Source organism: Rhinatrema bivittatum, chromosome 7 (assembly GCF_901001135.1).
Source record: "Rhinatrema bivittatum chromosome 7, aRhiBiv1.1, whole genome shotgun sequence".
Lineage (NCBI taxonomy): Eukaryota > Metazoa > Chordata > Amphibia > Gymnophiona > Rhinatrematidae > Rhinatrema > Rhinatrema bivittatum.
This window is the reverse complement of record NC_042621.1, coordinates 259123167-259144305: the sequence shown is the minus strand read 5'-3', so window position 1 is coordinate 259144305 and position 21139 is coordinate 259123167. Positions and strand designations below refer to the sequence as shown.

The 21139-nt window shown below is 50.8% G+C and overlaps 1 protein-coding gene across 4 annotated transcripts in view; it reads left to right on the top strand.

Moving 5' to 3' along the window:
- The window catches only part of R3HCC1L (R3H domain and coiled-coil containing 1 like), a 141857-nt gene extending 128511 nt beyond the window's left edge, over positions 1-13346 (top strand). For 2 of the 4 annotated variants that reach the window (XM_029610126.1, XM_029610133.1), the window contains 2 exons: positions 8290-8430; positions 10682-13346. In XM_029610126.1, the coding sequence (XP_029465986.1) occupies positions 8290-8430; positions 10682-10734 (194 nt within the window). In that variant the 3' untranslated portion in view covers positions 10735-13346. Of the gene's footprint in view, positions 1-8289; positions 8431-10681 lie in introns of those variants that run through there. The other 2 variants (XM_029610127.1, XR_003857892.1) reach the window with 2 other exon arrangements.
- The last annotated feature ends 7793 nt before the right edge of the window (positions 13347-21139 follow it).

Genomic DNA, 21139 nt, shown 5'->3' with positions numbered 1-21139 from the left:
ATATTCATTTCACAGAGTGGTGAAAAATAGTAAACCTTATTAAAAAATCTGAATTTAAATGTCTCAATATACCATATGAACTCCTGTATCAAAAATGAATCATAAATTATGCTATAAATGACGAGGTTGATACTCAAAATGCCCTGAGATTTTAAATTCCCACCTCACTGATGGACTAAATTTTCCCAGGAAAAACTTACTTGGATAAAAGATGAACAGCTTGAGGGGCGTTCATACATTTTCTCTGAGGACAAAGCAGAATGTTAGTCCTTGCACATGGGTGACATCATTGGATGTAACCCAGCATGGAAACTTGATCTCAAAGAATTCTTGACCTTTCAAAACCTGCCCTACTGAGCATGTGCAGCTGTTAATTATCACCTTGCCCCCTAGGCAGAGAATCACCTTAGGTCTCTTTTTTTTTTTTTTTTTTTCCCTCCAGAGCCGTGTGGTCGCGGGAGCCGTGTGGTCATGGTATTCAGCTTTGCTCTCCTACTACTCCCAGTTTAGTTGTGATTTTTATCTGGAGCTGCAGCTGTTTTTCTTTTCTTTTACTTACTGTAGTTTTTGTTTCTTTTGTTCTTAGTTTACTGTTTCTCTAACTTTCAACATTCTGCATCCGCAATGGTGGGGCCTCTGGTTGCTGTGCAGCTTGGCAGAATCTACTTCTAATTCTTAATAAATAAATGCTGCATCTGTGTCCTTTCTTTGCACTGTCTGTTTTTTGGTGCCTTCGTCTGGTGCTGTCAGGACTGACAGAATGCAGCCGGTCGGTGTTCCCTGTAGGCCACTGAACCTGAGGAGTTGCCTGATTCTACTACCGAGACAGGAGTTCCATGTTGTTTCTCTTCCGATCTATTGGCATCGGTGGAGGTGTAGATAAGTGAGGGCTGCATTGTTCTGCATCCTTCTCGCATTCTAAAGAACTAATCTACACGGACACGAGCCCTGGACGACTTAGCCTGACCTCCTGCTTGCCAGTGGATGGTAGTGTCAGTCTCCTTGTGAGAGAGGGTGAGCAGGAGCCTGGGCAAGCAGTATTGCTGCTGCACCTTCAGTGCATGCTTGATATCATTTGCCCATGCACATCTGTGACCAGTGCACCAATGATTTTGACAAGTCGATGTTAGAACTGTGACATGGTCCCTGGGATCGCCATTGGGGCACTATTGGTCACTTTTGACGCCATCAAGGTGCTCAGGGCACCCTCAATACCATCGCTCCATAATAAGCCATCGACTGTGGCACCATCGAGAGCCGTGCCACTATAGATTCATAATTCTGGGTCAGTAGGCACCGATGGGCACCGTGGACGCCATCATGTTCCATAGCTGTCAGTGATCCGAAGAACTGTATCGACCCAAGCAATCCATGACCACCATGAGCATTGATGCACTGGGAAGCGGCACCAATCTGGTGTCGCGGTCCATACCACCGCGTTGGGAACCAGGGCTTACCATCGAGCACCTCCAGATGCAGTCTTTTTAAACATGACCCTGTCCGGGAACCGTGCAATCATTGATACAAATGTTTTTGGCTTGATGCTGACAATTTGAACATTTTGCTTGCCTTTAACATAATAAAATCTTGAACTTTATGGTAAGGGAAGTGAGCCATTCATGACCCCAATCCAAGGGCTGCAATGAGCCTCTTGGAGCGTTGTCATGTACCGTGAGTACTATAGGGGCAATCCTATCTACCACCAGGGGACGGCCATAGTCATAACCCCAGTAGCACTGGGGATGCCATTGATACACGTATCGGCTGACTCTATTAAGAATTGATGTAACAGTGGAGTGCTTCATGCATGGTCAGAATAGTGAAGGTCATCTACTCCTCCAAGCACTTAGGCACGGGCAGGCAGGCATTCTCTCAGCCTGTAACCCGCACCAGAAATAGTGGAACTGCCCATCATCGCATCATGGGTATCAGCTTCCTTGTCAGTTCCCACCTTTGTGTGCAATGGGACACTAGCAAAGAGGGCGCCATCACACACTTTTGGATTGCTTCTTTCGCAGTGTGCAGTCCTACCAGGTGATGTTCAATCCTTCCTGTGCCTTGGATTCTAACCCACGGTTTGCGGCAAAGGGATGCATATGTGCACCGCCATAACGCAAGATGGGTACTGCTACATGAGTACTGGTCATCGTGCTTTAAAAGCGGAGGGCTCTCCAGTTACCCTCTAGTGTAAGGTGTGTGGGTGTTTCCCTTGTGGCGAGCACATCATGTTGTACACCACTGCCACAAGTCCTGACATAAGCCTGCATTCCCTGTACATACCCGGGATCATCCCAGACAGTGGGTTATGTCCCCCTTCCAAGCAGATGGAGTCAGAGAAAAACTCGAGGGCACCCTCATATAAGCAGGTGCATCCTCTGCGTCCCTCAGTATTCCTCTGACTCCAGCAGATGGCGATTGGTTTAACCTGCGGTTTTCCCTTTTCTCTCTTTTTATACTTAGAGCATTAGCTTTCTTTTAGTTTTGTTTGGCTCTTGTTTCTTGCCTATGGATGGATCAAGTTTAATAAAAAAAAAAAAAGTAGAAATTCCTCAGACTGTTTGAAGTTAGTCAGGGTTCTCAGTGCCGAGGCACTGAGGAAACTTGCAGTCAGGACTGTCTCCATTTATTTGCCTGTTCTTGCATGTGGGGTAAGTTCTGTCTTATTTTCTTCTCAGGTCTGAGTGTTTATGACATTTTAGGGGTGATAGTTGGTGGCTCAACCACTCCCCTCTTTCCAATGACACGCTGCCTCTGAGAAGCCGTTTTGCCTTGGGGGAGCGCTAGCAGAGAGGTGACATTCCTCTGCTAAAAACAAAAAAAAACTATCAATGAAGATTTTAAGAGGGACTTAAAAGTCGGTCTTTTTGAGCAGAGGTTCATTCCCGCTCGAATCTCAGTTTGGGGGTGATCTATTGATTGAGCTGCCTGCCTCCCTCCCCCCCATACCGCAGTTTTCGCGATGCAGAGCCTGTGGAGTGCCTGGGTCCGGCTCTCCAGAGAAGGCCCCTTGCTCCAGGTGCCTCCACGGCGGGGAGGGACCCTCGAGCCCAGCTACCCGCTTGGCAGCGCATTCTCCAGGCGCACCGGCCTCCGGGGAGGCCGTCCCTGTTCCCATCTAAGCGTGGGAACGGCGGCCCATTTTGTTATCTGAGCCGGCTGCCCCAGCGCAGCCCGCTGGCGATTCTGATCTCGGAGTTTCTCCGTCGCCGCCTCTCCTGGACCCCCGTGGGACCCTCCTGACCTCACTACAATTCCCCATGTTCTGAGAGAATTAATATTGATGCCCCGGTGGCCACTCCAGGGTCTAGCACAACGGCTAAGAAGGGGGATCCCATCCTGGCAGGGGCTGCGCCCCCCAGCACAGACTTTCCCTTTCCCGTTCCATGAGATGCTCCTCCAATTGTTGTCCAGGGAGTGGGATACCTCTGATGCCACCCTCAGAGTGGGCAGAGCTATGGACAAGCTCTAACCCCTCCCTGAAGAGTACCTAGAGCTCCTCAAGGTGCCCAAAGTGGACGCTCGGTAAACGGCGGTCACTAAACGAACGACAATTCCGGTCACGGGGTGGTGCTGCCCTCCGCGATCTCCAGGACCGAAAGCTTGAGGCCTACCTCAAGAGGATTTTTGAGGTCCTCTGCTCTAGGGATCAGAGCCGCCGTCTGTAGCTCTCTCATGCAGCGTGCAGGTCTCAGATGGTTTCAAGCAACTGTTCAGTGCACAAGACTTTGCCGCCGGAGGAAGCTCAGCAGGCGGAGCATTTGGAATCTGTCAAAGCTTATGGGGCAGATGCGCTATACGACCTCCTCCTCATCCTGGCCAGATCAATGTCTCTGCGAGACGTCTCCTTTGGCTTCCCAATAAGTCGGCCGGATTCTTCTTCTAAGCAGCAACTGGATCTTTGCCTTCAAGGGGAAGTTGCTGTTTGGAGAGGACCTGGAGCAGATCATTAAATCCCTCGAGGAGAACAAAGTGCATAAGTTGCCTGAGGATCAGCCACGGACCTCCAGAACGTTCAGCTCCTCCAGGAGTCTTCTTCAGGGGGTCAGCGACGTTTTCGCCAGGCAAGGCTTGCAGAGGCAGCCGTCGGCTCGGTTTCCAGTCCTGATCCCATCCTTTTGAGGTCGTAGACCAGCCCGAGATAACTCCTCCAGGGGAGTTCCTCCAAGTCTTCCCAATGAAGCTGTACCGGCCCACTCAGTGACGCCCAGGATAGGGAGACGGCTTCATCTCTTCCACGAGGAGTGGGTCAAGATTACTTCAGATCGCTGGGGGTCCTAGGATATTCTAAAGCAACGGTTATGCTTAGAATTTTCTCTCGGCCATTAAGGAGACAGGTTCCTCATTCTCCCCGTGTGGCCCAGTGAAGAACGCCTCATTGTTCGTCAGACGTCGAGATCCACTCCTAGCTTTGGGAGCCATCTTCCGTTTTTCCTCCAGTGGAACAAGGATCCCGGCCACTCCGTTTACTACTTCGTGTCCCCAAAAAGGATGGCTCCTTCCGTCCAATCCTCGATCTCAAGATGGTCCAACAGAGCCCTCAGAGTCCCCTCGCTTCCGGATGGAAACGTTGAGTCGTCATTGGCGGCAGTTCACTGCGGGGAGTTTCTGGCTTCCTTGGACTTGACGGAGGCTTATCTCCACATCCCATTCTCAAGGAGCATCAGCGTTTTCTGCGCTTCACGCTCCTGGGGCAACACTTCCAGTTTCAGGCGCTGCCCTTCGGCCTCGCAACTGTGCCCCGCACTTTCACCAAGGTCATGGTGGTAGTGGCGGCAGCCCTACGGAGGGAGGGAATTCTTGTTCATCCCTACCTGGACGACTGGCTCATTCAGGCAAAGACAGGGAACTATGTCAACAGGCCGTCAACAAGGTTCTACGGCTCCTCCACTCCCTGGGCTGGATCGTCAATTTCACCAAGTGCAGTCTTGCTCCCTCACATCGCTCAACGTTTTTGGGAGCACACTTCGACACCAGAGTGGGCAAGGTGTTTTCTTCGCCTGGATCGAGCCTGGTCCCTCATCGTTCAGGTACAGAGCTTCAGTTGCCTTCCACTCTCCTCAGTATGGGACTATCTCCAGGTTCTGGGCTCCATGGCCTCAACTATCGATTTGGTCCCTTGGGCCTTTGTGCATATGCGTCCTCTGCAGAGAGCTTTACTCTCCCGCTGGAAGCCGGTGTCTCAGGAGTTCCATGCCATCCTGCCCCTATCGGATCGTGTCATGGACAGCCTGGGTTGGTGGCTCAGTCTGGATCACTTGTTGAAGGGAGTGGACTTGGAGGTTCTTCAGTGGGTAATCCTTACCACGGATACCAGCCTCTTGGCTGGGGGGCGATATGCCAAAACCAATCAGCGCAGGGGCAGTGGATGTGGTTCAGTCAGGCGACATGGCCGATAAATCGGCTGGAAACCAGAGCAGTCCGCCTCGCATTGAAGCATTTCCTCCCAATAGTTCAGCATCAGGCCTGAGGGTTCTCTCCGACAACGCAACCACAGTTGCGTACATCAGCCGTGGTACTACAGGAACGAAAATTAGCAGGTAAGGAAAAGAAAATTCCTTACCTGCTAATTTTCGTTCCTGTAGTACCACTGATCAGTCCAGGCGCCCTCCATGAGATTATCTGGGGTTCTTTGGGATTGTTTTAACTGTATTTTGCACCATAATACTGCTGTGACTGGTAAATAGTTCTTTTTTCAAGTTTCTAATGTTAGCAGTGTTCCTAAGTTTGTTACCGCTGTTCTAATTGTTCAGTTCTGGTTTTCTTGATCCATCCACTGCTTATCTGTGCTCTGATATTCTGAATACTGAAGGGACACACAGGGTGCACTTGCTTATATGAGGGTGCCCTTCGAGTTTTCTCTGACTCCATCTGCTGGAAGGGGGACATAACCCACTGTCTGGACTGATCCGTGGTACTACAGGAACGAAAATTAGCAGGTAAGGAATCATTTTCTTTTCTTGGTTGAACTACTAGGGATGTGGATACTAGGAGGGTAGTGTCAGGAATCTTTCCCTCCCACAGGGATACAGAGGGGTGGTCTTTCAACCCCTCCCCTATTAACTTACATTAGATCCCCTTAGACAGGAAGCCTCTGGGGCTCCATCCCTTGCGGGTCTGTGTCAGGCTAGATCCTTGATTCTTTTGAATCAGAGCACCTCCTGCAGGCCAGAACCTGCAGGTGTTGGGGGCACAGCAGGTGGCAATTGGTCCATTCTCGCTGGTCCAATGGATTACTTTGGTGGCCTACCCTTGACTGGGTGGCCACCTCTGGCCGATTTGGTCGCTTATGAATCTCAGTGATCAGCAACTGTAACCCACTAGGATCGGGAGCTCCGATTCCCATTGCTTTCCTGTCCTTCGAATAGAGGAGATACAATTGGGTTTCCAGAGGTGACCCTTATGGGATGCCCCCTGGGCTACCAGGTTGTCCGCCCTACAAGGAGTGGTCCTCGTTCTCCATTTCCCAAAAAAGGGATTCATCACCTCTGACGAGGGGTATGCTCTCTGTTCCCCGCAGATCTGAGAGCAAGTCATGGCATTAGCGCTCATCCCTTGGTCATCTTGTGGCACAGCATGTCTATATTGTGAGGGAGTTATTCTGGATTCGGTCTCCCCATCGTACCCAGGTCTCTCCTTCTGGGCCCATCCCTGGCAAAGATTAGGGGTTTTCCCACACGGGAATCACCCTTTTCTTACCTGCAGAGCACAACTTTGCGGTGTTCGCGGATGACCGCTCTTGCCAGTCTTTCTCGCATCTCAATTGGCAGGAATGTCTTTTCAACCTCTCATCATATCTATGGCTGCATGAATTGGGGGATGAGGGAACACACAATGGAGGTGCTACACTTTTGCTGCAGTGGCTTGCAGGCTCTATACGTCCCCCCTTCTGGGATAACCCTGGCTGTGGGCAGGGAAGGCCTAGTTCAGAGGCAATCGTTGTCCATCTCCTGGACCGGATGATTCCTTGGGAAAGTATGATCCTTGGGTATTGGTACTTATGTCAGGTTGTTGGACGGTCTGTTCTGAGATCAGACAGACTGTGCTCTGGGTACCCTTCGGGTTGCCAGGTCAGTAAAGGAATCCTGTTTCTACAGGGATTTCACTCGCAGCATCCCTGCTTTCTGTCCCCTGGTGGATGTCTTCCCCAGGAAGGTGGCTTTCAGTTTCAGCTGTCCTGGCATCCCGAGAAGTCTACCCCGGGGGGCGGGGGGAATAAACTCCCTACTGCAATCAGCAGTGAGTTGGTTGTTAAATGCAGCCTAGCGGATTTTTCTTATCCAGGCAGCCCCAGGGTCTGCCTCATTGTGTGTTTTGCTCCTTCCAACTCCCAGTCAGAATGATAGCAGGGAGGGCAAAAAAGCTAGGGCATTCATGCTGTATCTTTGTATAACCTGCAGGGATCAGTACACCAGCTTTCCCTGTCCTTCTGCCAAGTTCTGGCCAGTACTGCCTTAGCTTTTCATACTTCACTGGGTTGACCAACGTGCCCTTCCTCCTCACCTGAGCTATCCTGTGAACTGGATGGATAGGCCTACCCTTGACAGGGTGAGTGTGTGTGAGCTTCATTCCTAACTTAACTCCCTACTCAGGAGTTTTTGGGCTAGCAATCCCATTCAGGGTGCTACTTCTTTCTCACCTTCACTGTGCTGCTGCCTGCTATCCTGACCCCCATCAGACCCTGCTGCTTTCGCAGCCCACTCCTGCCTACTATCTGCTACAGCAGCTTTCATGCCACACTCTTGGTCCCTATGCCTGTTCCATCCACTTAGGTACAATCTGTGTGTGAACAGGAAGTGCACATGGAAGGAGGTGAAACAGCTACTGGTACCCAGAGAGCAGCTTAGGATTCCTGCACATTTATTTATTTATTTATTTTTACTTTTTCTATACCGAAATTCTTGTATGAAATACAAATCAATCCGGTTTACAAAGAACGTCAACTCGCCCGGGGCTTGTCTGGCCGGAGCTTTTTTACATTAAACATTTAAACAAGGCTTATGTACATTATGTACATGAGAGTGATATCATCAGGTGAGGGGCATAGGAAAGCATGGTACTGGATGGCGGTTAGAGTGGCAGTATACCTACAATCCATTTTAGTCTAGACCCAAAACACTGTGTTTCAGAGGCTTGGTACAGTATGGGATGAGCAAGTCTGAAAAAGGAAAAAAAAAAGTCCATCTGCTTATCTTTTGTCTTGCTATCCCTGATTGAATCGTTCAGTAAAAGTGATCTTCTACGTGAAGATGCTAGTGTTTTGGACTAAACTCTCTCTCCTGAACTTTCTAGATTTTCTTCAGCCAGCAAAAGAGCGTCCAGAGACATCTGCAGTTTTAGCAAGAAGGCTGGTGATTGGAGCCCTCGGTGTGCGAAGTAACCAGACTAAAGCTGAGAGAGAGGCAGAACGAAAGAAGTTGCAGGATGCCAAAGGTAAGAGTAATTAAGAAGTGTTTCTCTTAAGTTGACCTTATTTATTTATTTATTGTCAGTTTCTAAGCCACTTTCAGGTAGATAACAGGTTTATGTTTAAGTTTTATGCTGTTTGTGTTGTCTGTATGTGATTATTTTAAAATTATGTGTGTTGTATTGTACATTGCTTAGGATCATGGCTTAAGTGATTAATACATTTTAATTAAGTATTGAAGTTAACTCTAGGCGGGGCACTCTCCACTCAGTCTCTGCAGGCTGCTGTAATAATAGAATTTTGTATGGAAGTCAGATGGGAGGATGTGGGAAACAGAAAATACTGTAGGCTGCATATGGCTTACTAGTGAGAGCCTAATGGGTAGATTTAAGGAGGGAGGTTCTATACTAGAAGAATACAAAATTAATGAATATGTAAAGCCTAGAAAAAAAATAGTTAGCATTTTCCCTAATGTCAGTCTTTCATGTATATTTGCTTAGGCTGTGTGAGATGTTTATTTTCCTTGAGGGGCTGATGATATCTGTAAAATGTGTCATTTTTAGGGATGAACTTTGATGGCTGCAGCTGTGTATGCAGCAGCACCAAGGCCATTTTCCTATGCACAGCTGACGAGGAAAGACCGTACTGTTACCAGAGGGCTGAGCCGATTCAAGGCCTATGTTTGATCATTAGGAGGTCCATATTCAGTAGGCCGGTTAGTGGGCAAGTTATTTGGCTAAAGTTAGCCAGATAACTTATCCCATATGATCAATGGGATAAATGTCCCGCTGAACATAGAGCAGCCTAAACTTATCTGACTAACTATAGCCTGATAACCTGGCTATGTTTGAATAGAGCCGGGTAGGTTTTTAGCTATCCGGCCTTGTGTAGCCAGATAACGTGCTACTTAACCAGATCTCTTTAAAAGAGATCTGGCTAAGTAGCGCTGTCATCATCCAAGAAGATAAGGTATCAGCGGGGCAATCTCTTCCCCCCCCCCCCACCCTCAATTTTAACAGTAAGGCCCTGCTAGACCATGTTCTTCTAACCCCTCTCCCCCCCCTCCCAATCTTTTTAATGACTTAGGAAGGGGCGGTACTGTATGCCGGCCCCAGTCCTAGTTCTCACTTAGAAACGTAATTGGGCTGCCTCCCTCACCCACCCACTCACAAGAAAAACTAGTGGCACCTGTACCCCCATCTCCCCATACCAAGGAGTGAGAGCCCCTCTGCTCTGCTCCCGGCGACTCCAGCGCTGCTCATGGGGGGAGTAAGCACCACTGTCCTTCCTTGTAGGTTTGGTTAGAAAGGGGGGGGTTGATCTAATTATGTTTCTAAATGAGAATCGGGACTAGGGTCAGCATATAATGCCGGTCATTTCCTAAGTCGTTAGGAAGGTTTGGGGCGAGGGGACCAGGAGAGCACGGCCTCTCAGGAACGTTTTGAGGGGGCTGGGAGGGGCTCCCCCCCGATACCTTATCTTCTTGGGTGATGACAACGTAACTTAGCTGGATATCTTTTCAAGATATCTGGTAAAGTAGCACGTTATCCAGCCACACAAGGCCGATAGCTTTAGACCTGCTCAGAAGCAGATCTAAAGTTAACTGGCTAGGTTAGCTGGATTTCTTAGCCCCTCCCTAAAATGCCCCTTTTTTAATCTGCCTAAATTATTGAGGATGATTACTTATCCGGCTATAATTTAGATGGATAAATGGCTGAATATGCCACATTTGTCATTTAGACGGATAACATTTGAGTTATCCGTCTAAATGGCTTTTGAATATCTTCCCCTAGGTGTTTTGATATAATAATGTACAGTAATTGAAAATTTTACATATTTATTGTTGGTCACATTAGTTGATAGTGATGCCAAAGCAGTGAAATTAAGATTCCAATCTTAGGGCCAGATTCATTAAGACTTTTCTCCGATCTTGTGTCTATGGGAAATACCCTTAGTGAATCAGGTACTTAGCTTGGTTCCTGACTGTTCATTTTTTTGCCACTAGGTGGCACCCATACAACAAGAAGTACTTGCAGCATACTTTAGGGTTATTGAAATCCCATTATTTTGGTAAATTCGTGTAAACTGTACTTAATAGTATATGAAAAGGCACCCCCCCCCCCCCCAGTACACACACATTTATTTTTATTTTTTTAAGCAAACAACTTAATTTTATAATCCCGCTTGGTGTGTTGTCTGCAGTTAAAAATAAAAAGTTCAGTATTCAGTGTTATAGCATTTCCCATATTTCAATCCTTGTATTTCAATCCTTTTTAGAAAGAAGACGCTTGGAAGCCAAACAGCGCGAAGATGCCTGGGAAGGAAGGTGACCTGGCATTGGTCTTTTGAATTCAGTAGCAAGAATGGTGTACCTTAAACTGGAATTTCTGTCCACACCCAAAGAATTTAATACAGCAATTTGTGGACTCTCTGGACATAATCTCTGCCATCACGACACACACAATGGGAGGGAGGAGAAGTGCTTGTGGATTTGCAAAAGCCAGTTCTAGCGTTTATTATGCAAATATTTAAAACGGGGGGGGGGGGGGCGGGGAGAGGTGTTTAATTAATTGTCAGGCAGGAGCAGCACATCACAGTTCTAGTTGAGAAGACGAGTGCTCAGCATTTCCTTTCTCCTTCGCCTTCCAAGAAGAAACATTTAGGGGTTTACAAGAATTTGAGTAGTGCGTGAAAACGGAGACGTTTTAGGTGCGGGGAAAGCAAGGTGGTGCTTTTTATTTTACTAAAATTATTTGATGCAGGGTTTGCTTCAAAAGGCTTTTTATCTTTCTTATTTTCTGTTTAGATGAAAACGAGAACTCTGCCTCTCTTCAATTTTGTCCCAGTGATCAGAGGGCACATCTTTAATGATATCAAATCAAGCAGCCTCTGGAGCCTGAACAAATATTGTTGGCACAAGTTCTGAAGCAGTGACTTTTGTATTGGTCCAAACTCTGAGCCCTGTTTTAACTTTTTCTAAAAAAAAAAATAATAACAATAATAATAAAATAAATGAATTTTGTATACTGATTTTTGCTCAAAGGCAAAAAATAGCTAAATTAGTTTTCTAGCAAAAAGCAATAGTTCTCCAATACTTAGAAAAAGTGAAAGCTTGGATCAGCTGTAATCATGCTCCTGTGGCATATGAATTTAATGTGATACTGCGCTGAGTAAATTGCACAGCTGGGCTGTGGTGATGCTGACCATATAAATACTATATTTATCATACTATTGGTCTGCTCACCTCTTCTTCTTTTAACCAAATATCTCTTTCCCATAGGTTTATATGTTCAGAGATTATACCATTGCTGTTTGTAGTTTATTGTTTTGGGTTTCCCTTTTCTTAGAAAATTCTTTGACAATATCTTCTCTGGAAAAGACAAACATTAAACATTTTCAAGTATTTTATTTTTCCAAATAGGCACTCGCTTTGTCTTGTTTTTGGATTGAAAAAAGCTGAGTGTGGCTTCTCGGGATGGGGGAAGGTTATTTATTTCCTGCACTTGGCAGGAGCTTCTTGTTACCCATACTCTCTGAGGAAACAAGTTGATCTACAGGGTTACCTGGCTCCCTCCCCAACCAGCTGTTCCTTAACAATTACAGTCTGATCAAAATTCCTACCAAGGATCTGTCCTAGCTCATGCTCTGAAACGCAGCCCCAAGAACTGCGAGAGGAAAAAGCGATGAATAATTTATTGGTATATAACCTTTTCTCCCACATACGTTTTGATATAAATTTGAGAAGAAACCTACAGCTTTTATCTGGGCTTCTGCATGTTAACCTGGTAATTGATAACATAGGTTGATGGGATTTTGATGTTAACTCCCGGTATCTGCTGGTACTCTGTGATTATGCTAATGTACATCCTATGCATGATGACACGAGCACTATGGGAGCCCTCTGCTTTGTCAGGTTGGTAGGTGCTCTTGTGCATGAGAAGTGGAATCCTCCATTGCAGTAGGGGTTGGAAATTCATATCGTGCAGGCTTACATCATTACACCACAGCCATCCAGGCTTATGTAATCTCCTGCCCGAACAACTGCAACTCCCTGAACATCAAGCTCCCAAAAAACAGTAGGAGTGCTCAAACCAGTCCTTGGGGTCCCCCCAGCCAGTCGGGTTTTCAGGATATCTGTAACGAATATGCATGAGATTTATTTCCATGCACTACTCCTATGCATGCAAATATTTCTCATGCATATTCATTAGAGAGATCCTGAAAATCCGACAGGAGCAGCATATGTGCAAAATGCTGCCCAGTAAATTCCCACAGATCACCCCCACTGCTCAAATTGCTACACTTTCTCCTAATCTTTCATTGCATCATTTTCAAGATCCTAGTTCTGTCTTTCAAAGTGCCCAAGGGATTGGCTTCCTCCTACCTCTCCCTGTACCACCCCCTGCTGACCTCTGCGCACTCTGCTTCACACTCGATTGGTAGCTCCGGCCCTCAGGGAAATGCGGTTCACTAGCACAAGGAAGAGAACCTTCACAGGAGCGGCCCCACCCCTGGACATCAGACTTGCACCTGAGCTCACTTTCAGGAAGAGATTAAAAACATGGCTGTTCGTTGAAGCATTCAGACCTTAACTTCGTTGTCCACCAGTCAGAACCTCCCACCACCTCACTCCCAACACAATGCCTTCAGCTTCTTAACTCTGGTAATTTTACTGGTTATTTTAGCAAAACCACCTTTCCCTCTCCAATTCCTGCTATTGCATCCTCCCCACCTTCCACAGCATCCAGTCTCGAGTGACTTCACAGGAAGATAATCCGCTTTGAAGTGCCGAAAAACGGAATATAAAAATAATAAATAGTTGTGATTTAAGATTCTTGTCCTGAATTGATTTAGGAGTCAGTGGATAAAAGTCATCATGCTGTACTTCAGCTTTAAAAAAAAAAAAAAAAAAAAATCTTTATCTGGGCATTAACCAGACAAACCCAATAGAGATAGCTGGAACCTCAGGAAAAAAAAAATCAATCTGTGTTTGGTACTATATAATCAAATAGTCTCAACTTTAAGTAACGGGTGTGGTAATCCAAAAGAGCTCTGTGTGATGGGGGGTGAAAGGCTGTTGTACACAGAGCAAGAGAAGGACCTTGGGATGATAGTGTCTAGCAATCTGAAGAAGGCAAAGCAATGTGACAAGACGACAGCAAAAGCCAGAAGAATGCTGGGCTGCATTGAGAGAGGAATTACCAGTAAGAAAAAGGAGGTGATAATCAGGTCCTTGGTGAGGCCTCACCTTGGAATACTGTGTTCAGTTCTGGAGACCGCATCTCAAAAGAGACAGAGACAGGATAGAGGTGGTCTAGAGAAGGGCGACCAAAATGGTGGGTCCGTCTCCATCAAATGACTTATGAGAAGAGGTTGAAGGACCTAAATATGTATACCCTGGAGAGAAGGAGGTGCAGGGGACATCTGATATTGACTTTCAGATACCTGAAAGGTTTTAATGATGCACAATCAATGACAAACCTTTTCCATTGGAAAGAAATTGGTAGAACTTGGGGTCACGAAATGAAACTCCAGGGAGGACGACTCAGAATCAATGTCAGGAAATATTTTTTCCAGTGAAGGATGGTGGATGCCTGGAATGCCTTTCCAGAGGAGGTGGTGAAGACAAAAACAGTAAGGGGTAGATTTTCAAATGTTACATGTGCACGTGCTACCCGGCGTGCACACATGGACGTGTGATTTTATAACATGTGCGTGCTGGCAGTTGCATGTTATAAAATTTCAGTTCGGCGCGCACAAGGGGGGGAACAGTAATGCAATTACGCGCTACGAAGCATCGGGAGCGGACTGGGAGGGAACTTCCCAACCCCGTTACCTAACCTCCCTTCCCCTTCCCCTTCCCCTATCCCTTTCCTAAATACCCCCAAATTTTTTATCTTACCTTTTGCTCCTGCTTCCGAGCAGGAGCAAGTTGCGTCTCTAGCCCTGCCCCGGACCACCCCTTTGGCTAGCCCCGGGACTTACACGTGTCCCGAGGGTTTATGCTTGTGGCTGGGCCCTTTGAAAATGGGCCCGGCACACGTAAGGCCCGGCCACACACGTAAACTTTTAAAATCCTGTCCTTAATGATTTCAACGGGGCATGGGATAAACTTTTGGATCCTTAAAGGCTAGAGGATGGGAATGAAGAAAAGAGTGCATGGGGGTAACTTGCTGGTGTGGCAGTTGCTACCATTAACCAATAAGCCTTCATACTGTTAATGCAACTCCATCATTGCTCTCTGCTTCCACGGAAGAGGGAAAAGAGGAAAAGGAGAATTAGATTCAGACAGCAACCAACAAGGACATTAAATTGTACAGTCTGGGAAAACAAGCTTGGGGGTAACTTGCTGATGCAGCAATTACTACCTTTAACCAATAAGCCTGATACTTTTGATTCAACTCCAACAATTGCTCTCTGCTGTAACAGCAAGAGGTAACAGGGAATTGGACTCAAAACAGCAGCCAACAAGGGCCCTTACTGACGGTCTGGGAAACTGATAATTATAACAAAAGCTTGCTGGGCAGACTGGATGGACCGTTTGGTCCTTTTCTGCCGTCATTTCTATGTTTCTGGGTATCCAAAAACCTTCAAAATTTAGCAGTCAACATAAATATTTATATTCATTATCATCCTTCTAGATCAGTCCAGATACATAGGTTTATACCACCCTGCCATCATATGGAGATAGAGAACACAGCTTCTCCGTTGACCTCATCACTGCTATTAGTACTGGAGCAGCATAGAAACCAGCCAGTATTCTCTGTCTCCAGCAGATGGTAGAACAAGTGCCAGACTGTGCAGCAGGATTGTAGGCTCCCAGAATTGGACTTAGGGTCTATCTTTGTTTGAGAAGGACTCACTTCTACTCCCAGGGCATGAGTCTGCAGGCTGAATCCCCTGGTTTGAGTGAAGTCCTCAGCTCCTAGTGTAATAAGCTCCTGCTTGTTCCCTTTGTGGAGCAGGCAATGTGTTATGCCAATAAAGTTCCTGATTGAACAGTTTCTTGGGGTTTTCTTGATGTCTTTTGTCCCTGGTTCATCCCTAAGGTAGTTAAGGGTACAGGAGAAAACATTCAATGTATTTATTTATTTGCTTTTTTATTTATTTGTACCAACTTGTATTCCACTGATAAGAAGGCGAGCCAGGCTAGTCCGGGCGCGCCGCTGGTAACTCAGGCGCGAGCCCGGGAGGCAGCTAGAGTAGGTTAGAAAAGAGGGGGGGAGGGGAGAAGTGGGGTAAGAGAGATGGGAACCAATGAGGAGGCAGCCAATTCGAATGCTGCCTCATCATTGGCTCAGAGATAGAGAGAAAAAGAAGGGAGAAGGCAGGGCAAGGCAGTTGGGAATCAGGCAGCGAGATAGCAGGAGTTCTTGCTACCGGTTTGCCTGTTTCTCAACTGCGGTGTTGTAGGTCGGGTGTCGGCGTGTTCGAGCAGTAGCAGGTCCGGGTTGCTGGCGCGGTATGAGGCGGTCGAAGGGACAGCAGACGGCGCGGTCACGTGGGCGGACGGCGCGTGCGGCAGATGCGGCGGCCGGGGAGCGGCGAGGTCGTGCTAGGGACCCGGTGAGTGTGGCTGAGTCTCAGGGCCGGGCTCCTGGGGACAGGGGCGTTGAATCGGCGGTCGGGACGGCCCAGCGCGGGCCATCCGTGGTTCTTTCCCCTCCCGCTGTGCAGGCGCCGGTCGTCCTTGGGGCGGATTCGGGCGAAAGCGGCCCGGAGCCCGACAGCCCGCCTCGCCCCGTCAGCCCGGGTTCCCACTTTGGCATTGCACTCGCGCATGCCCAGCCGACCCAGCCCTCGGGTGACCTGCGGGAGGCTCCGGCTTCCGGGCGGGTTCAGCGGCCTAGCCACGTGGCTCCTGCGGCAGCGAGCGCAGCCGCTGTGTTTGGGTCGCCGGCGTGTTTTGGGGATCCCCCTCTCGTCCTCCCTGCGGGACCGGGTGGCTCCCACACACCTCCCGGCCTGGGGCGGATGGGCCAGACCCCCCCTGCGGCTCCTTCGCAAGGACGCAGGTCTGATGCTGTGCGGCCCCGACCGCGTTCCGGTACGAGGGGCCGTGGCGGACGTGCGGGAGGGCGTGGTGTGAGGTCCTCGCCGGCTGCCCTCCCACGGCGACAAGGTGCCTCTCCTGGGGGTCGGCGCCCCCGCTGGGTCCCCGGAGAGCCTCCAGGGTGCGCTCTTGGTGCCCCCATGCCCCCGGCCTTGCCGGTGGGCCCCCCCCCCCCCCGCAGGTTTCTGCGGAGCTCGTGGCGGAGGTCCTCAGCTGCATGGCCAGGGCGGGCTATTGTATCCAAGGTCCTAGCGGGGACGGGGCCCAGGGCAGCTCGGGACCGGGGGGGCAGCTCTCTGTCCCCGGCGCGTGGCAGGAGGCTCCGGTTTTCCCGGAGCGGACCGTTATGGTTGGGTGTGCGGGAGGGGCGGGGCGGACCGTTCGTGGGCGCTGCCCCTGTGGCCGGTGTGCCCCGGGGGTCTCGTGAGGGGGGCGACCAAAGGTCCGGCGGGAGTAGAGGTTTTTCCCTTGGCTGGTCGGAGGAGGATTTACCAGGCCCATCCAGTCGGGAGGCCTGGCGGACCCCGGTGGGCCGGGAGTTGGGAGCAGTGCTGGCCGGGACGTCGGAAGGTGGAGGTGGACGGCCGGCCCCGGCGGACGAGGTGGACCCGAATGTGGCGGTGGCTGCTGCGGTCGGAGCGTCGGCGGGCGCAGGTAAGGATGAGTTGGGAAACGGGGGTGGGGTGGATGCGGGTAGGCGACGGAGGTCGAGAGGGGAGTCCAGGTCGAGCTCCTCCTCCTCGGGGTCTAGCTCCAGTGGGTCGAGGCCGGGTAGGGTGGCGGTGTTGGGGGAGGGTCCGAAATGTGAAGTGGGGCCCGCGGGTGTGGCGTCGTTGTCTGAATTGTGGGAGGAGGTGCCGACGCGCTTGGTCAAGCGCATTCGTAAGCGGAAGTTTGTCGATATCTTTAAGTTGCTGGAGGGACGCCGGGGTGGGAAGCGATCGTCCAGGAGGGCAAAAAAGCGCAGCCGGAGGAGCGGCTCTAGGCCGCGTGTCGCGAAGAACATTGTTAATTGGATGCGCGGGTTTTTGCGTTTGGCTAGCGTAGTTAGTCACTTTGATCCGGCACAGTATGGGGCGTTGTTGTCTTATGCCGATAGCATCTTGGGGGCCTTCCGGGATTACGAGGGTTGGGCTTGGCTCAACTACGATGAAAAATTTCGGGACAAGATGGTAGGGAATAAGCTCATGTCCTGGGGTTCTCAGGACATCCATCTGTGGCTGACGCAGATGACTAATAAGGGCGCCGCTTCGGTTCGGAAGGGTACGGTGGGAGGGGGGGCCTCGGGGGCAGGGGGTCCAGGGCCGGCGAGTAGTGTCAAGGGGCAGTCCTTTCGGGCCGGTGGGGTTCGGAGTGGTGAATTGGGCTCAAAAGGGGGGGCAGGGGGGTCCGATGTCTGCTGGCGGTATAACAAGCTCACGTGCCTGTTTCCGGAGTGCAAATTTAGGCACGCTTGCGCCACCTGCGGGGGAGCCCATTCGGCGGTCAAGTGTACGCAGGGGGCAGGGGGCGGGGCTGGTAGGGGAACCAAATAGGTCCCTCTTGGCGTGTAAGGCGGTCTCCCCCATCCGGGTGCGTGAATTGGAGGTGGTCCTACGTGAGTACCCTGATGGGGAAGCTGCCTCTGCGTTGCGGGAGGGGTTCCGGGACGGGTTTCGGATTCCGTACACGGGCACGGGGTGTGGGGGGAGGGCAAGGAACTCCAGGTCCGTTTCCCGATTGGCGGGTGTGGCTCGGGCTAAATTGGGGGAGGAATTGGCGTTGGGCAGAATTGTCGGGCCTTTTTCGGAGAAACCGTATGAGCGGATGCATTTATCTCCTTTGGCGGTTATTCCTAAAAAGGCAGCGGGTAAGTTTCGATTGATCCTCAAATTGTCCCATCCCAAAGGGGGGTCGGTCAACGATTTTATCCCGAGGACAGCGTGCGGGGTGCGGTATGCTTCCTTCGATGATGCGGTGGCGCTTGTGCGTCGGGCAGGGCCGGGAGCATTGTTGGCCAAGGCGGACATTGAGTCGGCCTTTCGCTTGCTCCCGATCCACCCCTCTTGTTTTCCCCTTTTGGGTTTCTACTTTGAGGGAGGGTACTACATCGATCGTTGCTTGCCCATGGGATGCGCGGTTTCGTGCGCCTTTTTCGAGGCATTCAGCACCTTTATTCACTGGGCTACGAAATGCGCCAATGGGTGCGCGGATTCTCTGCATTACTTGGACGATTTTTTATTCGTTGGTCCGGGTGGGTCGGATGCTTGTCTGCGGCAGTTGCGGGGCTTCCTGCGGACGGCGGAGCGTTTCGGGGTGCCGATTGCGCTCGACAAGACAGAAGGCCCGGTCACCCGGTTGACTTTTCTGGGTATTGAAATAGACTCAGTTGCCATGGTCTGTCGTTTGCCGGACGACAAAGTTGTTCGGTTGCGGGAGTTGGTAGGCATGGCTCGGGGGGCGGTCAAGCTCACCCTTCGTCAGATGCAATCATTGATTGGGTCCCTGACTTTTGCATGTCGGGTGATCCCCATGGGGCGGGCGTTTATTCGTCGGTTATCGGCACGAACGGTGGGGATTAGGTCGGGTCACCACTTCATACGAGTGTCGCGGCCGGTGAGGGACGAACTGGAGATCTTGGACGATTTCTTGCGGTCGTTCAATGGGATTCGTGTGATGCTGGAGCCGGAGGTGTCCACTCCGGAACTGGACCTGTATTCGGATGCGGCGGGGGCGTCGGGCCTGGGGCTTTACTTCAGGGGTCGGTGGTGTGCGCAGCCTTGGCCGGACGATTGGGTGGCGAGTGGCATGGTTCGGAATATAACCTTCCTGGAGCTCTTCCCCATTGTGGTGGCGCTGACTGTTTGGGGGGAGGACCTGGCGAATAGACAAGTGGTTTGGTGGTGTGATAACTTGGGGGTGGTTCAGGTGGTGAACAGGCAGTCGGCCAGGTGCTGCAGGGTCTCAGCCCTTTTGCGGGTCATGGTCCTGTTATGTCTGCGACTGAATGTGAACTTGCGGGCGCGGCATGTCCCCGGGTCCTTAAACCTCATCGCTGATGCTCTCTCTCGTTTTAAGTGGGATACCTTTCGGGAGGCAGCACCGCTTGCAGAGCGGCTAGGAGAGCGGGTCCCCGACCACTTGTGGAACCTGGGCAGGATGAGAGCTGGGACTTGATCAGGCGATCGGTAGCCCCGGCGACGTGGAGGTCGTATGTGGCGGGGCATGTGTCTGTTACTCGGTTTTTGATCTCAGGCGGGTGGGCGGGGGGGGGGGGGGGGGTCGGGGAGGCGGATCTGGTTAGATTCATCTTGTGGGCGAAGGGAACAGGGTTTTCCCTGGCATCCGTTCGGGGCCAGTTGGCGGGCTTTGCCTTTTTTCGTAAGCTCGCCGGCGGGGCGTACCCGCTGCGTAGTTTTTTGGTCCGAAAATTGCTGGACGGGTGGAGCAGGTCGGGGGGACGTCGGGTGGATGGGCGATTGCCGATTCGTTATGGGGATTTGGTAGCCTTGGCCAGGGGCTTGCGGGGTGTCTGCGGGTCGGCGTACGAGTTGGCATTGTTTCGCTTAGCTTTTTCCTGGGCGTTCTTTGGCGCGCTCCGTATTGGAGAGTTAGTAGCGCGGTCTCGCGAAGGTAAGGGGCCGCAGGAGGGGTTATTGGCGGGCGATGTGCGGGTGTATAGGGATCGGGTGGCTGTTCGGATTCGGCGCTCAAAAACGGATCAGTGGGGAAGAGGGGCGTGGATTTCGTTTGTACGGGCTGAGTCCGCTTGGGTTTGCCCGGTGCGGCTGGCGTTGGCGTATGTGGCGGTGCGACCGCAGGTTGGGGGCGGGTTTTTAGTGCATGTTGATGGTTCCCCGCTCACGAGATACCAGTTCGGGGCGGTGTTACGGAAAGCGGGGGAGGCCTTAGGGTGGGAGGTGCACCGTTACACGTCGCATTCTTTTCGTATTGGTGCGGCTACCTCGGCGGCGGAACTGGGATGGTCGGAGGCGCGGATTAAGGCTCTGGGGCGGTGGAAGTCGGGGGCTTTCCGGGCCTATGTACGGAGGTAGTGGAGTAGGATGGTTCGGGGGGCGTTCTTCGCTGGCTGTGTTAACGACTGGTTTGTCTTGCAGATCGGGTTGGGGTGGCGTTACGGAGGAATTGTGCCTGGATCGTGGGTCATTCCTTTATTCATCGCGCTTGTCGGCGAGCGAGGAAGCGGCCTTACGGCGAAAATCTGAATATGGAGCGAGAAGATGTTCGTGTACGCTGGATCGGAAAAGGGGGGATGAAGTGGGGGGACCCGGTTTGGTGCACCCGCTTGGCTCATCATTCATTTGGGTGGCAATGATATCGGCAGCCTCACGTGCCGCGAGCTTCTTAAGCTGATGAGGAAGGATATGGCCTCCCTTATGAATCGTTTGCCCCACACTACACTGGGTTGGTCCGATATGATTATTCGCCCCCGGCACCAGCGAGAGCCCCTTTGGCGTAATGGTGTGAAAAAATTGAATCGTCAAATTGGCAAGTGGTTGGTGCGGGAGGGGGGTTTTTGGATTCGGCATCGGTGGTCTTGGGAGTTGTTGGGGGGGTATTTCCTGGGGGATGGGGTTCACCTTTCTGAAGTGGGGACGGATCTGTTCAATAATGCCTTGGAGGATGGGATTCGGCAGCAAATTTGGAGGAGGGGCCGCAGTGGGGGGACAAAGACTAGCTGT